The sequence below is a fragment of the Culex quinquefasciatus genome, chromosome 1, assembly GCF_015732765.1.
Source record: "Culex quinquefasciatus strain JHB chromosome 1, VPISU_Cqui_1.0_pri_paternal, whole genome shotgun sequence".
Taxonomy (NCBI): Eukaryota; Metazoa; Arthropoda; class Insecta; order Diptera; family Culicidae; genus Culex; species Culex quinquefasciatus.
In genome coordinates, this window is record NC_051861.1 from 7960468 (window position 1) to 7980203 (window position 19736).

General features: G+C 40.3%; 4 protein-coding genes across 5 annotated transcripts; 2 read left to right on the forward strand and 2 right to left on the reverse strand.

Moving 5' to 3' along the window:
• The first annotated feature begins 156 nt into the window (after nt 1-156).
• On the forward strand, nt 157-2236 carry LOC6036506. The gene is made up of 3 exons (XM_038253061.1): nt 157-224; nt 441-589; nt 647-2236. The coding sequence occupies exons 2-3, from the start codon at nt 510-512 to the stop codon at nt 1845-1847; spliced, it is 1281 nt and encodes a 426-aa protein (XP_038108989.1). The 5' UTR covers nt 157-224; nt 441-509; the 3' UTR covers nt 1848-2236.
• Nucleotides 1863-19650, reverse strand: LOC6036509. Its single transcript, XM_038253086.1, is given in 5 exon segments — nt 1863-2113; nt 18324-18476; nt 18478-18761; nt 18823-19152; nt 19184-19650. Coding segments are annotated over 5 exon segments (1335 nt in total). The 5' UTR covers nt 19526-19650; the 3' UTR covers nt 1863-1887.
• On the reverse strand, nt 8582-10532 carry LOC6036508 (ensconsin). The gene has a single exon (XM_038253053.1). The coding sequence runs from the start codon at nt 10405-10407 to the stop codon at nt 8755-8757; it is 1653 nt and encodes a 550-aa protein (XP_038108981.1). The 5' UTR covers nt 10408-10532; the 3' UTR covers nt 8582-8754.
• On the forward strand, nt 13335-14826 carry LOC119766857 (putative mediator of RNA polymerase II transcription subunit 26). Of its 2 annotated transcripts, none has more exons than XM_038253069.1 (2): nt 13335-13519; nt 13575-14826. In XM_038253069.1, the coding sequence occupies exon 2, from the start codon at nt 13780-13782 to the stop codon at nt 14758-14760; it is 981 nt and encodes a 326-aa protein (XP_038108997.1). In that variant the 5' UTR covers nt 13335-13519; nt 13575-13779; the 3' UTR covers nt 14761-14826. The 2 variants fall into 2 exon arrangements, with proteins under 2 accessions (XP_038108997.1, XP_038109001.1); XM_038253073.1 differs by having other exon boundaries at nt 13588-14826.
• Nucleotides 19651-19736: the final 86 nt, after the last annotated feature.

Consider the following 19736-nt stretch of genomic DNA (forward strand, 5'->3'; position numbering starts at 1 on the left):
TTTTGGATTGACACCCGTAGACAGTGCCCTTAGGACAAAGTTCTTTGTCAAAAGAAATCTGCAATCTCAACATCGTTTTGTTTGGGTCGCATTTTAAGACCGTTTGAAAAAACCATCAGCTTGAAAAATGAGTTACCTGTCAGGCGGTGAGTTCCTCGGGCACTCAAACTTATCAGCGTCGTCAACGTAAACAAGTTTGGATTTTAAATTTTCGACACATGAAAATTAGAGAGCCTGGAGCTTATTACACCCTTACCAAAAATCATGATTTTTTGAGTTCCAAATCCCACTTTTCATACGATTTTTTGAGTTCAGGTACTACAACCATAAAAATGGTTATATGGGTTGAACTGAAAAAATCGTATGAAAAGTGGGATTTGGAACTCAAAAAGTCATGATTTTTGGTAAGGGTGTAATAAGCTCCAGGCTCTCTAATGAAAATTTCCACAATCTCAAGACTGAGTTTAAATTAGTTTTCTTAATGCAATAGAATCAATGTAGAATTTAAAATGTCCTGCTTTTTGTTAGAGGACTTGCCTGAAATGCACGTAGCCGCAACAGAAGCTGGATTCAAGCTTAAACTCTACAAGTGAGAGAAGTTATAAAATGGGGTTTTCAATAAAATAATCCGTTGCAAATTTCGTAGATTTCCTCAGGTTCCAGCCGATCGGAAGCAATGGTACACTGCAATCAAACGCTACATAAGAAAGGGCCGTCCATGCCAGCCGCGGGAATTCGACCAACTGTGCTCCCTGCACTTCAAACCGTCGGATTTCATCGGAACGGATCTAATCGAGGGTTCGATTCCGTGCGTATTTTCTCCTCTCAGCACCGCGGACCTGTGGAAGCTGAATCGAAAGAGGGCCCAAGCCAGGTGCTGCGTTCCCAGCTGTGATACGTCCGCCCACTATAACTTGTACCCGTTTGTTCCGGCACACGACGAAACCGATGCCAGGTTGGCCAGAAAGCGGTACCAACTGTGGGTGCGGACACTCCAGGTGGCGCCTTGCCGAACCAGGCCGGAAGTGTGGATTTGTCGGCGACATTTCGTGTACGGATTTCCCGCCAAACTGAGCGACTTCCTCGAGGTTGACTGGGTTCCGACGCTGCATTTGGAGGGAATTCCTCCGAATCCCTGTCGGGAGTGCTCGGTTGTTTTGGAGAACCTTCCGGCCCAGCAGGACCGTGATCGCGCGCCAAATTTGAACACTCCGTTCTGTCGACTTTGCCTCGAGCAGAACGTCCCACTGCAGTCGATGTTCCTGGACAGCAGCGCGGGTCAGCGACTGGCCGAATTGATAAGGCAGTTCGTGAACATCACGGTTGACCTGCGGCACGACTCCGACAGCTCCGTTTGCATCGAGTGTCTGAAGAAGCTGGCCCAAATGGAGGAAATGGTTCAGGTCAGAGCGCGCTGGAACGCCAACAATAAACTGCTGGAACGGCTTCGTGAGAACAACAATCAGCCGGAAGAAACTGTCATCAAGGAAGATTCGCACATCCAGGAAATGGACTCACTGCCTGTAGTATCAATCCCACTGGACACGCTGTTCAACAGTATCTTCGACCCACCAAAGGAAGAAACCCTTCCGTACGAAGACTTCAAGGAAGATCTCGAGCAACACAATCCTGCCGAAATTTCACAAGACTGCCTAGTCGTAGACCCGCCCGCTATCGAAACCGTCGACCTAACCGAAATCGACGAACGCGAACGCCTTATCCGGCAGGCCATGCGCACTCTCCGCAAGCAACTCAAACCACGCAAACGAAAACGCTCCAAAACCAGCCAGAACACATCAAGCGAACCACCGCGTCGTAAGCCCTGCCGGAACACGCGAATCGGATAAATCAAACACGCTTCATTCGCAGACAGATGACACACACACTTTAATCGTCTATCGTAATGACATCCGGCGAGTCGACGACGTCCTGCTGCTGGTCGGAAGCCGGTCCCGTGACCTCGTACATTTCGCTGAAGATGGGATCCTTTTCGACGAGGACGCGCTCCAGAATTTCGTGCGGCGAGAGCTTCCTGCCCAGCAGCACAAACTGCCGGCTGCCGTCGGTGTCCTTGCCGAAGCTGCGCGTCTTCAGCTGCAGTTGCAGGGCCATGCTGTGGTGGAGAGAGAAGAGAAGGAGCGTTTCTTAGTTATTGGCTTAAAATGAGTTAAAAGTAGTTGATTTTGTCGGTTAGATATGCGCTGGATTAGTAAATACTTGGAATTAATGATAATTTAAAAAAATTATTCGCATATCACTTCCATGCTAATTATTATTATTAACGCCCTTTTGAAATGTTATTCTTGAATCAAAAAATTTAAAATGTTGTTTTCGAAATGATCGGAAAATTTCACGAATGTTTCATGTTTTAACATTGAAAATCGGACCATTAGTTGCTGCGATATCAACATTAGAAAATGGCAAATTTTCTGAACTTTTCAAAAAATATATTTTTAGAAATGGTCACTCATGTTCACTATTTTAAAAATCTAAAAACTGCAAATATTTCGTTAAATCAAAGTTTCGGTGGATATATAATGAAAACAGAACCCTTTATCAAAAAATCTGCATGTAGTACTTATTGCAATTTTGCGTAAAAAAAATTGAGGTCAAGTTTTGTTTTGGTATAAAATTTATTTTTTTTCCACAAATCACTATTTTTTTTTTAAATTCATAATTCGGCGGCAGAATTTTTGACCATACTTCTCTATAGCTCAAAAGTTGCGGGTTTTTGTCCCCAAAACATATCGAAAAATATCCAAAATCAAAAAAATCTTATTTACATTGTGAAAAAAAAAATTATTAAAAAATCGGGAAAACCCCGATATTATATCACCAGAGGTGAAATAGAGCCTTTCTTACATTTTTTTTTAAATTTCAGAGGTACATTATGGGTCGCAAGATATTTAAATTAAATTAAGAAAAAAATATTGGATTGACATTATTAGAATAAAATAAAAGGTACTCAGTCTTTAATTTTAGTCTATGATTAACTTAAAAAAATATGTATCGCTATTTCACTTTGTCGATCTATTATGAGAAGCCAGAAAGAACACTTTCACGCGCAGCGTAAAACGCGCAAGCGTAAATGTGCTGGCGTTTATGCTTCGACTTGACGACTTGACGTCTTGACGACTTGACGACTTGACGACTTGACGACTTGACGACTTGACGACTTGACGACTTGACGACTTGACGACTTGACGACTTGTCGACTTGTCGATCTTTCCATCGAGAATGGGCTGGGACTTTGAATTTGATGTTCAGTATATGATTCTGTATAACACCAAAAATTTGACGGGAAAAAATAGGGTAAAAATAAGACGAAAAATACTAATATGGCTATATCTCTGGAAATACATTTTGGAAAAGCTTCAAATTTTGGGCCCAAGCAGTTTATGGCGCATGTTTTCCAATGGATTTTTGCTTGAAACTAAATCCTTTTAATTTGATAGTGTTATCTGTGAAATTGTCCAAAAAATACCTCTAAAAATCGACGGTAACATTTCAAAAGGCATCATGTACATTTTGACAATTTCTGGGTTATTGCATATTCTAAAAGTACTCCTAATAAACTACCTCTCCACCAAAAATGAGCAAAAGTTACTTCAGTAAAGTCTGTTTAATCATGATTTTAAATAAAGTAACATAAACAAAATCTCTGCCATCAGCAGTCCCTGTTTATATAGCCCTGTCAACCTATCAAACAAAAGACTACATAAACCTCGTGACGAAAAAAAAAGCATCATGAAAAAAGCGCCATGTACATTCGGCGAAGAAAAACGAATCATAACAAAGCGCTCCCGCCAATGCCAGCAGGGTGATATAGACGTTGGTGATTTCAAAAGGAGTTATGTTTGTTTTTCTTAAATAAAATGACGAAAATAATGTTTTATTGAATTTGGATGATCAAGTATCAATGAAAGCAACGTTTTTCATCGTTTGTTATTATTAGAACATCTTATTTTGCTTTTATATTAAAATGGGAATTGAAAATGGATGCTCAACATTCAAATGCGTTTTTCTCAAAACGCATGGTTTGTACATGATGCTTTTTGAAATGTTGGCGTCGAAATGGCCTTGACCACATTTATAGGTCGAAAATTGTGTATCGAAAAATAAAATGTTCGTCTCCGACCCCACGGTTACAAATCTGACTTATATAAATTGTGGGTTTTACGAGCGGTTTTCCAATGATGGAAGACACAAATTTTTAGGAGCGGATGCAGACATCGCTCAAGTATTGCAGAAAAAGAGCTCTCAAAAAATTAGACTTTGAGTTCCGGGTTTCGGGCCAAAATTCAATCGAAAGAGCGCATCTAAACCTTCAATTTAGTAATAGATTTTTTTTCCTGGGACGATTCCTCGCCGTGCACGATTTTTTGAAGATTTCTGAGAAAAGCGTTTTTCCAAAAGCAAACCTTAAACCTTTCTTTTGTAAGAAAGGCAAAAAACGTACCATTTTTGTATGGACAGCTGCCAAAATTGTATGGAGACTTGTATGGGTGAACAAATGACACAAAATAGCTTCTTTGGTCATAGGAAAGGCCACCACAAAGTTTGAGCTAAATAAAAAAAAAATACAAATAAAATCCATTTCCGGTTTTGGTAGAGAGTTGCTCACATGAGCTTGCGGACCAAATGTTAAAAATTGTTCATTAAAAAAAAAATAGATACGTTATTTTAATCTATGAACTGAAAATATACATCTAGCAGCAGATATAGCAAAGAACAGAAAATTGATATTTGTCCAACAGCTTCCAATTCACTGATTCCAACTTCAAATCAACAAAACCAAAATTAATGAATTTGTATAGTTAAAAGAGCCTTAAATTTGTTGCTAAGTGTTCAAAACGAATTTCGTTTAGCTTTAAGTTCCTGACTTTTCACAACTTTTTGACAAAATATTCCAAATTCCCGTCTTTTTCCCGAAAATGGGTCCTAAAATGAAGCTGAAATTGCTGCTATTATTGTTTACAGCGATAAAGCTTATTTTTCTGAGTACAATGCCTCTTTGTACGACCACACAGAGTTTAAAATGGATTTTTAAATCAATTTTGAAAAATTAACCTCGCGGTCCTTCTTGACAGAAAAGCTCCTACTTGACAGCTCGTTCAAAGGGGACTATAGTTGATCCATTGAAAAAATGTTGTCTTGTCAAATTTTTTATTGCATTTAAATGAAAAAAAGTGATCAAAAATGGTTTTTAATCGTGTATTTTTACCGTTGTACATAAAAATTGTCATAGGGTTTTAGTACCCAATTCGGCAAATTCCGCAAATTGGGTCCTAAAACGAAGCTTAGATTGCTGATATTATTGCTTACTGCGATAAAGCTTATTTTTCTGAGTACAATGACCATTGTAGTTGTACACAATGAGTTTAAAATGGATTTTTAAATCAATTTTGAAAAAATAACCTCGCGGTCCTTCTTGACAGAAAAGCGTCTACTTGACAGCTCGTTCCAAGGGGACCATAGTTGATCCATCGAAAAAATGTTGTCTCCGCATTAAAATGAAAAAAAGTGATCAGAAATTGTTTTCAATCGTGTTTTTTACCGTTGTACATAAAAATTTACATAGGGCTTTAGTACCCAATTTCCGATTTTTTGCCGACTTTTCCGATTTCAGGACTTGGGTGGCCACCCTGGGTAATCTAAGATTAATTTCGAGGATTTCGAGCCTCGAGCATATCAATATCAGAGAGACTACTCCCGCACATGGGTCAGTCCAGTACCTAGCCTATAAATTAGGCCGGGATTGACATTAAATTTGACTTCCCCATCTGACGGGTCAGACACACCTCGTCTCGAAACAAGCCTACCGGGGTCGACTGGGATTAAACGCAGGCAACTGGGTACTATATACACCACCGACCCCGATGAAAAGTAAAATGCAGACTCAATAAATTCGACTAAAATGGTTTCAACAAACTCGAATTAGGTTCTAAAATTAAGCTTAAATTTGTGATATTATTGTTCACACTATTTTTTTTTCTGGAGGTCATAAAATGCCTACTTTTCAGAAATTTCCAGACTATGGGCAAAAAATCTTTGACCGAGTTTTGAATTTTTGAATCAATACCGATTTTCTTCAAAAAAATCGAAAAATTTGTCAATTTTATTTTTTGACGTAAAATCGATTTTGCAATCAAAAAGTACTAAAGTGAAATTTCGATAAGTGCACCGTTTTCAAGTTATAGCAATTTTTAGGTAACTCTTTTGAAAATAGTCGCAGTTTTTTATGTTTTTAAATTGTGCCCATGTTTGCACACTTTTGAAAAACTCAGAAAATTTTCTATATCTGGAGTTTTTTTTTTTGAAAAGGTCCAATAAACCAAATTTGCAGTTTTTGCTTTTTGGGTGTTTTTTAATCCCCCTTGGCTCAAGGCGGTTTCAAAAACGCCCAAAAAGCAAAAACTGGAAATTTGGTTTATTGGACCTTTTCAAAAAAACTCCAGATATTCTACTTTTATGAACTATGTTGATACGACCCTTAGTTACTGAGATATTGCCATTCAAAGGTTTTTTTTTACAGGAAAATTCTAGATTACTTTTTCTAAACAACCAATGCGCCATGGGTTTCCTATGTACATAGGACCTTTTGAAAAAGTAAGCAAGAATTGATGTTTTCTTAGTCTCACCCAAAAAACCTGCACAGCAAATTTCGGATTGCCATTTCAGTAAAATAATTAACTGAATGCGATTCAGTAATCATCACTTTTGCTGAAATTCGGTAATGAACAAAAACATTTCTGAAAAATCAGTAACTGCATATCTGTCAAACTGAAATGTCACTAATGACTTTTATTGTTTGGATGCTGCCGAGAGAAAATCCTCTTTCAAACATGTTGTGGTTTTTTTTTAAATTTTGTATTGTGATCTTTAGAAACCAAGGTAAGAAAAATGGTAATAACAAATGCCTCGATGCTAACCACCGGTTTTTTAGGTTTGGACGATTGATGAAATAAATGTTTAAATAACATTACTGGAAACATTTTCAATGACAAGCAAAATCAAATTTTGATAACTGAAATACTAGCAACGATTGTTGAATCTTCAGCAAATGATCTGTCAAACTGCCACAAGAAAATTACTGAATTTTCAGCAAAATAATTTGAAGTTTCTTTTGCTGAAATTTTAGTTGTTTTGTCAACCATTGAGCATGAGCATGAGCATGAGAGACCACCCATGGTTGTCCTTCTCCGTTGCTGAACAGGACCGTAATATCCTATCAATACAACCGGTCATACGCTTCAACGATCTAATGGTGTTTCCCTTATCAACAGCATGTATTAATGCGCTGAAAAGATAAAACATCAAGATCATCAAAACTAGATCTGGAGCAAATAGGTAACAGTCGTTGGCCACCAACGGCGCCCGCCATGTCAGTTTGTAGATCTCGGAGGATTGGGACGGGAATGTTAGTTAGCACAGGTTGCTACCAAGGGTGGGTTCTATACGATATCCACACCCCACGTGTGCCGGAAAAACTACTTCTACTTGGGATTTTGTTAGTGGGTAAAGGTAATGGCCAGGATTCATCATAGAGGATGATGATGCGACCCAATAATCAATAAATTTTGTTTAATAGTGTGATGGATTATGAGTTCTCAAGGCAAACAGTCGGATGATGCGGATGAGACTATTCCCGGTTATTTGGTATTGAATTAGAATAAATGATTCAATCTTAGACAGCCGGCTGTGGAAAGATAAAACCAAATAAAATGCGAAAATGCGAAACCGCCCGGATAGAAAAAAAAAAACAACCGGGGGGACAACAAAGACGGAAACGGCAACGAAAATCTTGTCGGATGACCGCGACGTGCACCGTTCAACTTCACGAACGCAACTCATTTTAGTTGTTTTGTCAACCATTTTACTGAAATTTCAGTAAATCATCTGTCAAAGTGACAAATATCAGTTAACTGAGAATTCAGTAAAATCTAAATTACTGAACCGTTTACTAAAATTTCGGTAGATGAAAATTCAGTAAAACTTTACTGAATTTCAGTAGAAAAAAATTGGTGCCAAATATTCAATATTACGCCCTTTTGAAATGATAGTCTTGATTTTTTTAAATATCCAGGTTTTAAAGGGAAGATGGCGTTCGAATGGTGAACGCCCGAAATGTAAAAATCGCGCAGTAGCACCAACATTCGGAAAAAATGTGGCTGTCATGCCATGGCACACTTTTTTCGTAATTTTGGTAACACTGTGTGATTTTGACATTTCGGGCGTTCACCATTCGATCGCCGTTTAGCTTAAAAATCTGGATAGGGCTTGTGTTTTCTCAGGCAGATGTCCATACCTACAATTGAATAGCTCGATTTTTTTTTTTTCATAATATAGGGCTTGTGTTTTTTCATGCAAATGTCCATACAATTGAATATTTTTGCGCAATGTGGGGACTTAACCAATCGTTGTTGAACTTTGAGGAGTTGTTTATGATCCCAAACGGAAACTGCATTGCATGCAACTCTTGGATTGACAACGAACTGCCCTAATTCTCTGGGAACAAAACAATGCCCCAAAGAATAAGATCCCATAGACGCCCTTGTTATCCCAAATCAAAACATCCCTCTTTTTTTCGCGGTACTAATGCTGTATTTTATTAAGATTATCACTTACGGCTACTTTTACAATATACGTTTAAACTTTATCGGCGTACGGTTAAATCATTGCGTAACTCGTGTTGAGTACATTTATATAATCATCATATTCACCTTCCTCCACCTCCCTTCCCACTCCGCCGGCTCAGTTCGTCGTCGTCGTCGTGGTTGTGCTCGTCGGCGGCGCTCCGGAACTCTTCGGTGCCCGCTTACCGCCACCACTCTTGGGCTTTTCACTCTTGATGGCTCCAGCGGCCATCACCGGGGTCGGCACGGTCAGCTCGGGATAGTACGGCGGTTGTCCGGCGGCCATCGTCGTCGTCGTCGTCGGGTAGCTCGTCGGATTGAAAGCTGGCCCCGCCGAAGTTTGCTGGCCGTTCTTCATGGGGTAGTTGAGAAACGACGGGAAGGCGGCCCCGAACTCGGAATAGTTGATCGGATAGCCCGGGATTGGCGTTTCCAGCGAGGGTTGTACGGTCGTCGAGGACGAGCTGGCCTGTTGGTGGTGTTCGGCTTTGATGTCCGCCATGAGTTGGCTCGGGGGTTGGTTTTGTATTTGTTGCTTCTTGCGCGGATCCGGACTACGGCAGAGTCGTGCGTATTCGGCTTTCCGACGGTTGCGTTCCGCGCGTTCCTCGGGCGTCTCGTTGAGGAACCGTTGACGGGCGCGGGCCGCTCCCTTGGCGAGTCGTACCTGACGCTGTTCGTACGATTCGTTGGAACGGATTTCGCGCATTCGCTGGGCGAGGCGTGCCTTCCGGATGGCCTTCTGCTCGGGGGTTTCCATGGCCCGACGGAGTCGTTGACGCATGGCGTTCCGCATGTGGCGCAAGGCACGCTCTTCCGGCGTCTCGTTTGCTCGGCGCCGGCGATTACTTTCGGCGTTTTTTGCTAGTGCGATCTTGTACTCCTCAAATGTGCGCGTGTTACGCTTTTGGCGCATTCGCTCGGCGTTCCGGGCCAACATGGCTCTGTACTCTTCGTACGTCTGGTTGGCGCGTTTCTGGCGCATCCGTTCGGCATTTTTGGTCAGCCGTTTGATCCGGGCCTCGGAACTTTCGCCCAACATTCGGCGCTGGGCTTTGGTCAGCAAGCTCGGATCGACCGGAGCAGGAGGCGCGACGGGTGCCGGGGCAGGGGTCTGCGTAAGGGTGAGATATACGTTGGGCTGAAGGGTGACGTAAGTCGGATTGGCCGGCAGAAGCGCTATCGGTGCCGCCGTCGTAACGGGTTGAGCCACGGCAGCCTGCTTCTCAAGCGATCGTTTCTGGCGCATACGCTCTGCGTTCTTTGCCAGCCGCTTCTGTCGCGCTTCTTCCGTCTCACCACGAAGGTAGCCTTTCGGAGTACCCGTTGGACCTGCCGGAACCTGCTGCGTTGTTTGTTGTGCTGCTGGAGGCGCCTGAACCTGCTGCAGCTGTGGCATCTGGCCAGGGCCCACCAGGTTGTATAAAACAGGTTGTTGTTGTAGTTGCTGCTGTGGCTGTTGCTGGAGTGGGGGTGGCGGTGGATGTGGTCCTGCAGCGTAGTTCTGTCCTGCAGTTGCTGCTGCTGCGGCCGCGGCCGCTCGCTTCTGGCGCATCCGCTCGGCATTTTTGGCCAGTCGCTTGGCCCTGTCCGCGTCACTTTCGCCCAGCATTCGCTGCTGGGACTTGGTCAACTGGCCAGGGCTGGAACCGACGACGGAACCGTGGTGGTTCGCCGGTGGCATCTGCTGGGCATGTTGATGTGGTCCCGGTGGTGGTGGAACCAGGTTATACAGATTTGCCTGATGCATCGTCGGAAAAACTGGATTCATCGCGGGCGGAACAAAACTTTTCAAGGCTTACACAAAACAACTTGGAAAATACGGCCATCAATGACGTCTTCGTACGTCAGACGCTAGCCCAAATGTCGTGTTTACGTTTCGTTGCTTCTGCGTATGCGTCAAAAATGGGCGACTGTCGATAACAAGGCAGGCTACCCTCCGAATGAGTAGGAACAACTTAAAGTTTGATAATAGAGGAGAAAACCGTGACGTCAGAAATGAACTCAAATCACTCAAAGTTCATTTTGTGAGTGACTTTAACATTTTGGCCTAGTTTGACAGCTACATCGTTCCCAGGTTTTCTGTGGGAGAGAAAAGGAGGCGAATACTTTATGATAATCATACCTGTCAAAATTCCTAGCCTCAAAATTTTGTCGCGAGTTGCTTTTCTTCTCCACTGAAAGAATCCAACATAGTAATCTCAAGTGTTATTTCACGTGAGTTCCTCAAAAAATCAACACGATAAATTCACATGCTTTTCCTTTGACCCACACATATTTTTCATACCAATTTGATGTTAAAATCATTTGAAATCAGCTGATCGTTAGCGCAAAACCTTTCATCATTTTTTCGCATGATGTTCACTTTAGATTCAAATGAATTTCACGTAGATTTGCCCCATTCGACATTTCCTTTGATTTTGACGTGAAAAACACGTTAGATTGAAATGTTTTGGTTTTTGAATGTTGTTGGCGAAAATTTCTTCATAAGTAAGATGGCTACGAACGGTGATGGAGCAAAAATTGCTCTTTGAGTTAAAAAATTGTTTTAACGAGGGTTTTGTGTAAATATTTTGACAATTATTGTATTGCACGGGTTATTTCTAGGTAAGTAAAAACAAGAGAAAAGTATTACTTCTAAATGATATTACAGTAGGTATGAAATTTTAATTGCTTTCAGAAGAATAGATTCCGGCCAGTGTTCGTGATCGAAATCCGGAGTTTTGTTGCCAACAATTTGCAAAACTCCTCGATCGTCAATCCTATGTGCATCGGAACATCAGCTGAGCGGCTTCATCACCGAAACTCTAGCCGAGCGGCGCTTCTGGAGTATTAACATGGACATCAATTGCGATGGATTCAACGCGGACACAGAATCTGGTCCCTATTCTTTGACTGTTTTGTGATAGAGAAGAAATATTTATGCTTTTAAGTGATTTATGTTTGTTTTCATAAGTGCAAAATTTAGGAAAAAATAAAGATATATTTATAACTGAAACTGAGCAATTAATAAATTAGAATTGAAAAAATCCACCCTTTTTACCCACTTGAATATCAATAGAAAACCATTTGATTGACACTACAAAATCATTTGACATTCATGTGAAAAGCATTACAAATTCATGTGCGTCATCACGTGAAGTTAACGTGTTTTGCATTTGACTTTACCGTGTCCCGCGATGAATATTTTCTAAGTGATTTGCACATGACATTTACATGTAAAGTCGTATGGGGCAGATTCACGTGTAAAACATGTGATATTTCAATGTGACTTTTTTACTTTTTTTGAGTTATTTACGTGCGCATGTATTGCGTGTACGTACACGAGTGAAGTTAAATTTTGTCCGGCCAGCAAAATCAAATGGTGCGCTACTGTGTGTACGCGAAACGTCATAAAGCTCTATTGTTCGTATTTTTCATAAATCGACGCCAACATTTCAAAAAGCATCATGTACAAACCATGCGTTTTGAGAAAAACGCATTTGAATGTTGAGCATCCATTTTCAATTCCCATTTTAATATAAAAGCAAAATAAGATTTTCTAATAATAACAAACGATGAAAAACGTTGCTTCTTTTACTGATACTTGATCATCCAAATTCAATAAAACATTATTTCCGTCGTTTTATTTAAGAAAAACAAACATAACTCCTTTTGAAATCACCAACGTCTATATCACCCTGCTGTCATTGAGGGGGACGCTTTGTTATGATTCGTTTTTCTTCGCCGAATGTACATGGCGCTTTGTTCATGATGCTTTTTTCTCGTCACGAGGTTCATGTAGTCTTTTGTTTGACAGGTTGACAGGGCTATATAAACAGGGACTGCTGATGGCAGATATTTTGTTTATGTTACTTTATTTAAAATCATTATTAAACAGACTTTACTGAAGTAACTTTTGCTCATTTTTGGTGGAGAGGTAGCTTATTAGGAGTACTTTCAGAATATGCAATAACCCAGAAAGTGTCAAAATGTACATGATGCCTATTGACATGTTACCTTCGAAATGACTAAAAAAGTGATCCACTGCTGAAAAAATTACTTTTTTGACGAAGAACTTCGTCTTAGGGATCTATAAGGGCAATTCAAAATTTTGCGAAGCGGAATGAAACGTCAAATGGGGCGAATCGGGACTACAGCCTGAATAGGGAGCACTAAAAAGCTTGAAATTTTATCTACACGTCTTTGATGTGCCCCATACTAAAAATAGTTGGAATTTTGATACAATTTGGAGAAAAACGAACTCTAGTGTCGTAGGTCACGGTGTGGCCAAGGTGGCTCTTACGGCTTTTTGAAAACTCACCCGAGAATTCTAGATTAAATGTTCAAAAGGTCCTATCTGCATAGGAAACACATGACTCATAGGGTGTTTTGAAAATTTACTCATGTAATTATTCTACTGACTTCTACAACAGAAGAAGCACAAAGAAAGTAGATCTGTTTAATTTCGTGACTTTATTCTAATATTTTGCAAAGGGCGACATTCAGAGATTAATATTTCGTGAATTTAGAAAATTTATATTTTTTAAACCATCTTTAACCTCAATTTTGAGTCGTTGTCCGAACTGCTCCCAGGAAAGTCTAAAGCTTTTTAACGTTTACCTAAAGCACACAGACGCACACTTGTGTCTGCGTATCGTCTGAAAATAAAACAGGCAGAGATAATTCAAAACTTGCACGCAACAAATGCTATGCTAATCAAACAAAGCTGTCAGTGTCGTCTGCGAGAGGTAGCAATTAAACACATTCGCATATCGTCGGTACTCGAGAGTTTAGTCAATTGTACAAGCGAAATGCGTTCAGTTCGAGTGTAATTCGGTGTTAAATTATCAAGAAAGATGGAGCGACGGTAGTCATCGCGGAGTTTAAATCGAAATTAGGGCGTAGGTTGGAAAAAATCCATGTTTGTCACAGTGCGGAAAATCTAAACATTTGCAGACCAAACATACAGGAAAATGACGGACAGAGATCGGTAAAGCAGAGCCCCACACAAACACATGCGCAGAGCTGTTTGACCCATGAAACAGAACGAGGACCAGCACAGTTATTGCTGATTTGCGTGTGTTTACAGATAGAAAGTTTTTTCTAGGGTTTGTTTTGAGCCCCCGTTTCAAACAAGTTGCCAGCCGCAATAAACGGAACCATGAATCCATCATTTCCATCGCACCACCATCAGTCACACTTGTACAATCTGCTTCCGCCGCAGCTGCAGCAGCACCATCATCAGCAAATTCCGGGACCTCCTCCTCCGCCGCTGCAGCAGATGGTACCGATGCCGGTGGACCATAACAATTCAGCCAACTCGGCGGCCAATACGAGCGGAAGTAGCACCGGAAGCAACAGCAGTCACAACGGTAGCTCCAGCACCCTGACCAAGGCCCAGCGCCGGATGTTGGGCGAAAGCGAGGAAGCTCGCCAAAAGCGACTGGCCAAAAACGCCGAAAGCAATCGACGGCGAAGACAGAACGAAACCGAGGAGGAGCGTGCCTTGCGTCGAATGCGAAACGCCATGCGCCAACGGCTGCGGAGGGCCATGGAAACACCAGAGCAAACGGCCATCCGGAAGGCACGACTCGCCCAGCGAATGCGCGAAATCCGAGCAAGTGAATCTCCCGACGAACGAGCGGAACGGAACCGACGGCGGGCCGAGTACGCTCGAATGTTCCGAAGCGCCAAGCAAAAGATGAAGGCGGAAGCAAAGAGTGCTTCCGCTCAGGCGACGAACCAAGTCACAATCAAACAGGAACCAGTTGCAAACTTGGGACAGCAGCAGCAGCAACCGCAACAACACAACAGTCAGGCTCAACAGCCCCAGCAGCAGCAGCAGCACAACCAACAGCCGGAATCGGCGCGAGATCAAAACTATCCTCCCGCTCCGGCTGCCCCCGCGGCCAAGGCCCATCCCATCTATCCGATCAACTATTCCGACTTTGGGGCGGCCTTCCCGTCCTTTTTCGGCCACCCACATCTCAAAAATGGCCAACAGGCCGGCTACAACGCCGTGTATCCGCCCCAGCCCTACTATCCGGACCTGACGGCGCACCCGCACCCGGCCCAGAACCATCCCGCGGCGGGGGCGACGTCGTCCGGATCGACGTCGAAAGGCGCTTCGCAAAAGATCTGATCTGGTTATCATTTTAGGTGTATGACTCTCAATAAACAAGCTTTATAAGGAAATTCGCGGAAGGAGGAAGGAGCGATACTTGCTAGATCTTCGAAAGTCCCTTGAAACCTCGGAAATGTTGCGGTGCTCTAGAGAATCATAGAATTGGTTGATGCGACGCACCGAAAAAAAAGAAATAGGGGCTTAAAATATGTACAACTTCTTTTTTTTAGTAACTGATTTAGGCCAAAAAAAAATTAACATAATTGTCATCAACTACCCCCTCCACTTTCAAAATCGGGTCGAAAAATTAGGAGACAAAAACGCGTTGAATTATTTTTAGCAGGTTTGGATTTGTTCAAAAACCATTTTAATTTTTAGTAAATTTTCTTTGTACAGTCAATAAAACATGTGGATACATTTTTTTTTTATCTCAGAAAAAGCTCTTTTTTTTTAATTTTGCGATTTTTCAAGTTTTTTAAATCTTGGCTATTTTTAATATTTTTCCAAATTTAAAATTTTTGGATTTTTTTTTACTTTTTGATTTAAAAAAAATATTTGAATTCTTCAATCTAATGATTTTATTTATTTTTATTGGTTTTTTATAACATATTTTATTTTTTTACATTTCTAATAAAAATAAAAATCAATGTATTGAAAAATATAAAAAAAGCTTTTTAAAAAAAACCTTACTTAATTCAACTTTAGGTGGTTAGTGCCTTCCTTACATTCATAAAGTGATTACACACGGTCGTATATAAGTAACACTTTATCTGACCTATGCATTAACATCACTAAAGTACTTTTCAGTTTTCAAAATATTACAAAGGCCTTTTTGCATCGGTATTCGACCTACTTACTATAAACCAATTTCAAAAATGGTTTAGATTGTTCAACTACACGTCTTTCAAGTGCCCTAAACTAAAAACAAATGAAATATTGTTGAAATTTGAAGAAAAACAAAAATTTGTGTCGGAGGTCACGGTGGCTCTTACGGCTTTTTGAAAACTCACCCGATTTTTAACTTTTGATAGGTTTGTCAGATCTTCAATCTTTTGGACTCGTTGGATAGGATTTTTGATTACCTATCTAACGATGGGTCGCATGACAGATCCGGACAACTTTTTCAACAAAATATTTGAGATCCGGCTTTAAAAAAGTGTATAAATAACACTTTAGTGCTCATAACTTTCGACAGGGTTGTCAGATCTTCAATCTTTTGAACGCGATGGAAAGATCTTTCAAATACTTTTCTAACAATATATAGCATGATTTCTTTTAAAAACCATCCTTTTTACAATTTTCCGAAGTTTAGCTAAAATCGTTTTTTTAGCATTACTTTTAAAATACTTTTCTAAACTTTAAAATATTAACTAGGGTCTTATGGGACCCCAAGACGGATCGAATGAGACCAGTCCCAGTCCGAGATAATTGTGTGGATATTTTTCGGTGCACTGATTACAGACATACACACGCACAGACATTTGTTCAGAATTTGTTTCTGAGTCGATAGGTATACGTAGGTGGAGGTAATAAGAAGTTCATTTTTCGAGTGATTTTAAAGCCTTTCCTCATTGATGTGAGGAAGGCAAAACACTGCAATTTAAAAAAAGGCTTTTTTTTTCACTACTGAGAAAGGCTTAAATCACTCGATGAACTTTTTTTGACACTTTTGGAATTTTAATTTATCGATTAATTTATTTTGTGTTTACTTTTCGACATTTACCAAACCAATTTTCATGGAATATTTCAAGATTCAAAAATTTTTGCAAGGTTTTAATCGATCTTGATTTAAGTTGCTATTTAAATTCATTTTTATCATTATTTAAAATTATTTAACTATTTCATATTAAATTAAAATTATTAAAAGTTTTTTTTCATGAAACCACATGTTATATATTTTTAAAGCATATGAGATTTTAGGTGGAGTAAATTTTCATCTGACTTACCTAAAAATTACAAGCAGTTTAAAAACTGGTTGAATTCAATAACCTTGACTGGTCATTGATCGCCAAAAATTTTTTATTTTCCTCAAAAAGGCCGTGTCATAATCTTGACAAAAGTCTGTGTAGTCTGTTTTTAATATCACTTAATTAGGACTTCTTAGTCTGAATAGGGACAGCATGTGGACACTTTAGAGCATTAAATCTTTTAAATAGAAATGGATGTACACATTTTGTTGGTTGAGTCTTTTCTAATTTTCAAACAACCAGATTTTCAAATTATTTTTTTTTTGCAAATTTTGGAATTTAATTTTATTAATTTATTTTGGCTCACTTTTCGATTTTTCAAGTTTTTTAATGCTTTTATAAATTTAAAAATTTTAAGATTTTTTTTTTGCTTTTTGATATTTTAAAATTTTTAAAATATTTATTTGAATTCTTTAAACTAATTATTTTATTTATTGTTATTGTTATTTTTTATTTTTCAAGATTTTTGAATTTTTTTTATATTTCTTAAAAAAGAAAAATCAATGTATTGAAGAATATAAAAAAAGGTTTATTAAAAAAAAGTTTATTATTAAAAGGTTAAAAAGGTTTATAAAAAAAAACACTGCAATTTTGGAAATATAGGCTTTTTTATATTTTTCAATGCATTGATATTTCTTATTTATTTGGTTTTTTTAACAAGATTTTTGGAATTTAATTTTATTAATTTATTTTGGCTTACTTTTCGATTTTTCAAGTTTTTTAATATTTACTTTTATAAATTTAAAATTTTAGGATTGTTTTTTGCTTTTTGATGTTTTTAAATTTTTATACTTCAAAAATTTGCTGTTTTATTTTATATTCAAGTTTTTTTTTTTGATATTTTTCAATATTTTAACTTTTCTGATTAATTTTGTTTTTTTTTTATTTTTCAAGATTTTGTGATTTTTTTTTATATAAATTTTTTTGGCTTCTTGACTTTTCAAAATTATTTTGATTTTTTTTTTGTGAATTTCTATGTGTTGAATAAACTATTCTCAAGAATTTAATTTTCCAAAAATGTTTAATGTTGTTGTTTAACCAAATTAAATTAGTTAAGCTCCGGCGATTCAAAACGGAAAGTGTGCGAATCGTTTTACCAATCGATTCAAAATGTTATCAGAAATTTTCTAATAAATTTTCGATAGTGACACTCCAACTTAACTATTGAAATATGTAATGCAATGTTCTACAATATTATCATTATTAAGGTAATCTCTAGACAAATGTGCACTTCCCCAACACGCACGTGAACTTCAAGTACTTAAAATGCATAAAATTTACCTTGACATTGCAAATCACAAAAAAAATGTCACCTTTAAGGGAGCGTTCTTTTATTACGTAACGCAGTAGGGGGGAGGAGATAGGTTCGGAGGCCGTGTTACGATCCATACATAATTTTTAAAATTTGTATGGAAATTTTGTTACGAGGGAGGGGGGGGGGGGTACCTATTTCTAAAACAACTTCCAGCTTGTTGATTTCTAGTTGAGCAAATGAATAAACTTTTTCATTGCCCTGGAGGTGCCTCGATATTTACTAAACTGATATAAATTATGTTATTCAGCGCGATTCTGGCTATGGAAGCGAAAAAAACAGGGAAAAAACATGCAACTTACTTGTGAAACAGCGCCCGCTCCTCCTTGGTAAAGTCCTTGCTGAACACCATGTCGTACTCGATGCCACTGTCCCGGAAGTTCTTCATCGTTTGCCGGTAAAAGTTGATGTCGATGCCGTACGTTTCGTTGCGCGTGTCGATCTTGCCCTTCTTCGGCGGACCTCCCGGGCTGTTCCTTCTTCGCCGGAGCCCCGCCGCCGAGCCCCTGGCGGCCAATTTTGATCTGACAGTTGATCGGATCGACGATTCCTTCGTTCTTCGACCCGAGCGAGCCGCCACTCCAGCCGAGCTTCTGGAGCAGCTTGAAGCCCAGATTGCTGGAGTCGATCTTTTGCTCCTGGAAATCGTTGACCACCTTCCGCCCGCGGTGATCGACGGCTCCCTGGACGGCCTTGCGCTCCACTTTGCTGTTGGCCAGATGGACCGCGTGCTTTTTACGCTGGAAGGTTGAGGAAGATTGAGTAAAACTTTAAAATTTGGAAATCTGAATCATTACTCACCACTATTTTGTAGCAATGCTTGCCCATCGCTTCCAGAAAGGCCAACTTGACGGCTTTCCGGGTGGTCTTCTCACTGTCACCCTCGGCCCTGGCCAACTCAAACTGTCCCACGCTGATGCGACCAACGGTTTTCCCGTTGCCACCCCTGGACAGCTCAATTTCCAGCTTGTTGCCACACCCCATCCGGTCAAATTCCTGCTGGGTGCACTCGTAATCGTTGTGCATCAGCACCAGGTTGTTGTACACATCGGCCAGCGTTCGAATCGGTGCCACCATCTGATGCTTCCGCGAACTTCCAGACACAAACTGAATCGGTCCCTTCTGCTGCTGCTGCTTGACCTGCTCCCTGGTCCCGTTGCACCTTGGACGCGGCAGCATCCGAAGCGGAAACGAACGTCCGCTGGAGTTTGTTCTTCCTCGAGTTCCGGTACTCGTCGGCGACGCCCTTCGAAAGCTCCCGCAGTCGCTCCATCGTCTCTAGCGGGTACCGGCAGTGCAGCAACTCGACGTTCACAAACACCTGCGCCAAACAGACCAGCTCGTCCTCCGCAATCCAGTGCTGGTGGCGCTCCATGAACGTGCGCCGCAGTTCCCAGTGCTCTTCCGGTTCGTACGCCGTCCGGTAACCGTTAATGTCCCAGTTGGTGTTGGGTTCCGACGAGGCGGCTTCCGCCGGTTGCTGCTGGCGTTTTCGTTTTCCCATCGTGACACTGCGAGATGTTCAAAATTGAGACCCAAACAATCGCACAGAACAGATTCTAATTTTTTGGAACAAGTAAGAACGTGCGATCTCCATAAAAACACCGCGCGGGACAAAAATCACAATGTTTTGTAAACAAGCGGTTGACAGTTCGTGAGTTACCCAATCGAAAACGACTTTGTCAGAGGCACTCATCGCGCCAAGAACTCACAAC

Bases quoted from the DNA above. Each gene is read 5' to 3' on its own strand.
- LOC6036508 (XM_038253053.1), bottom strand. From the start codon at position 10,407: ATGAATCCAGTTTTTCCGACGATGCATCAGGCAAATCTGTATAACCTG.
- LOC6036506 (XM_038253061.1), top strand. From the start codon at position 510: ATGTCCTGCTTTTTGTTAGAGGACTTGCCTGAAATGCACGTAGCCGCA. The intron at 590-646 runs GTGAGAGAAGTT...CAAATTTCGTAG, and splicing joins TTCAAGCTTAAACTCTACAA to ATTTCCTCAGGTTCCAGCCG.
- LOC119766857 (XM_038253069.1), top strand. From the start codon at position 13,780: ATGAATCCATCATTTCCATCGCACCACCATCAGTCACACTTGTACAAT.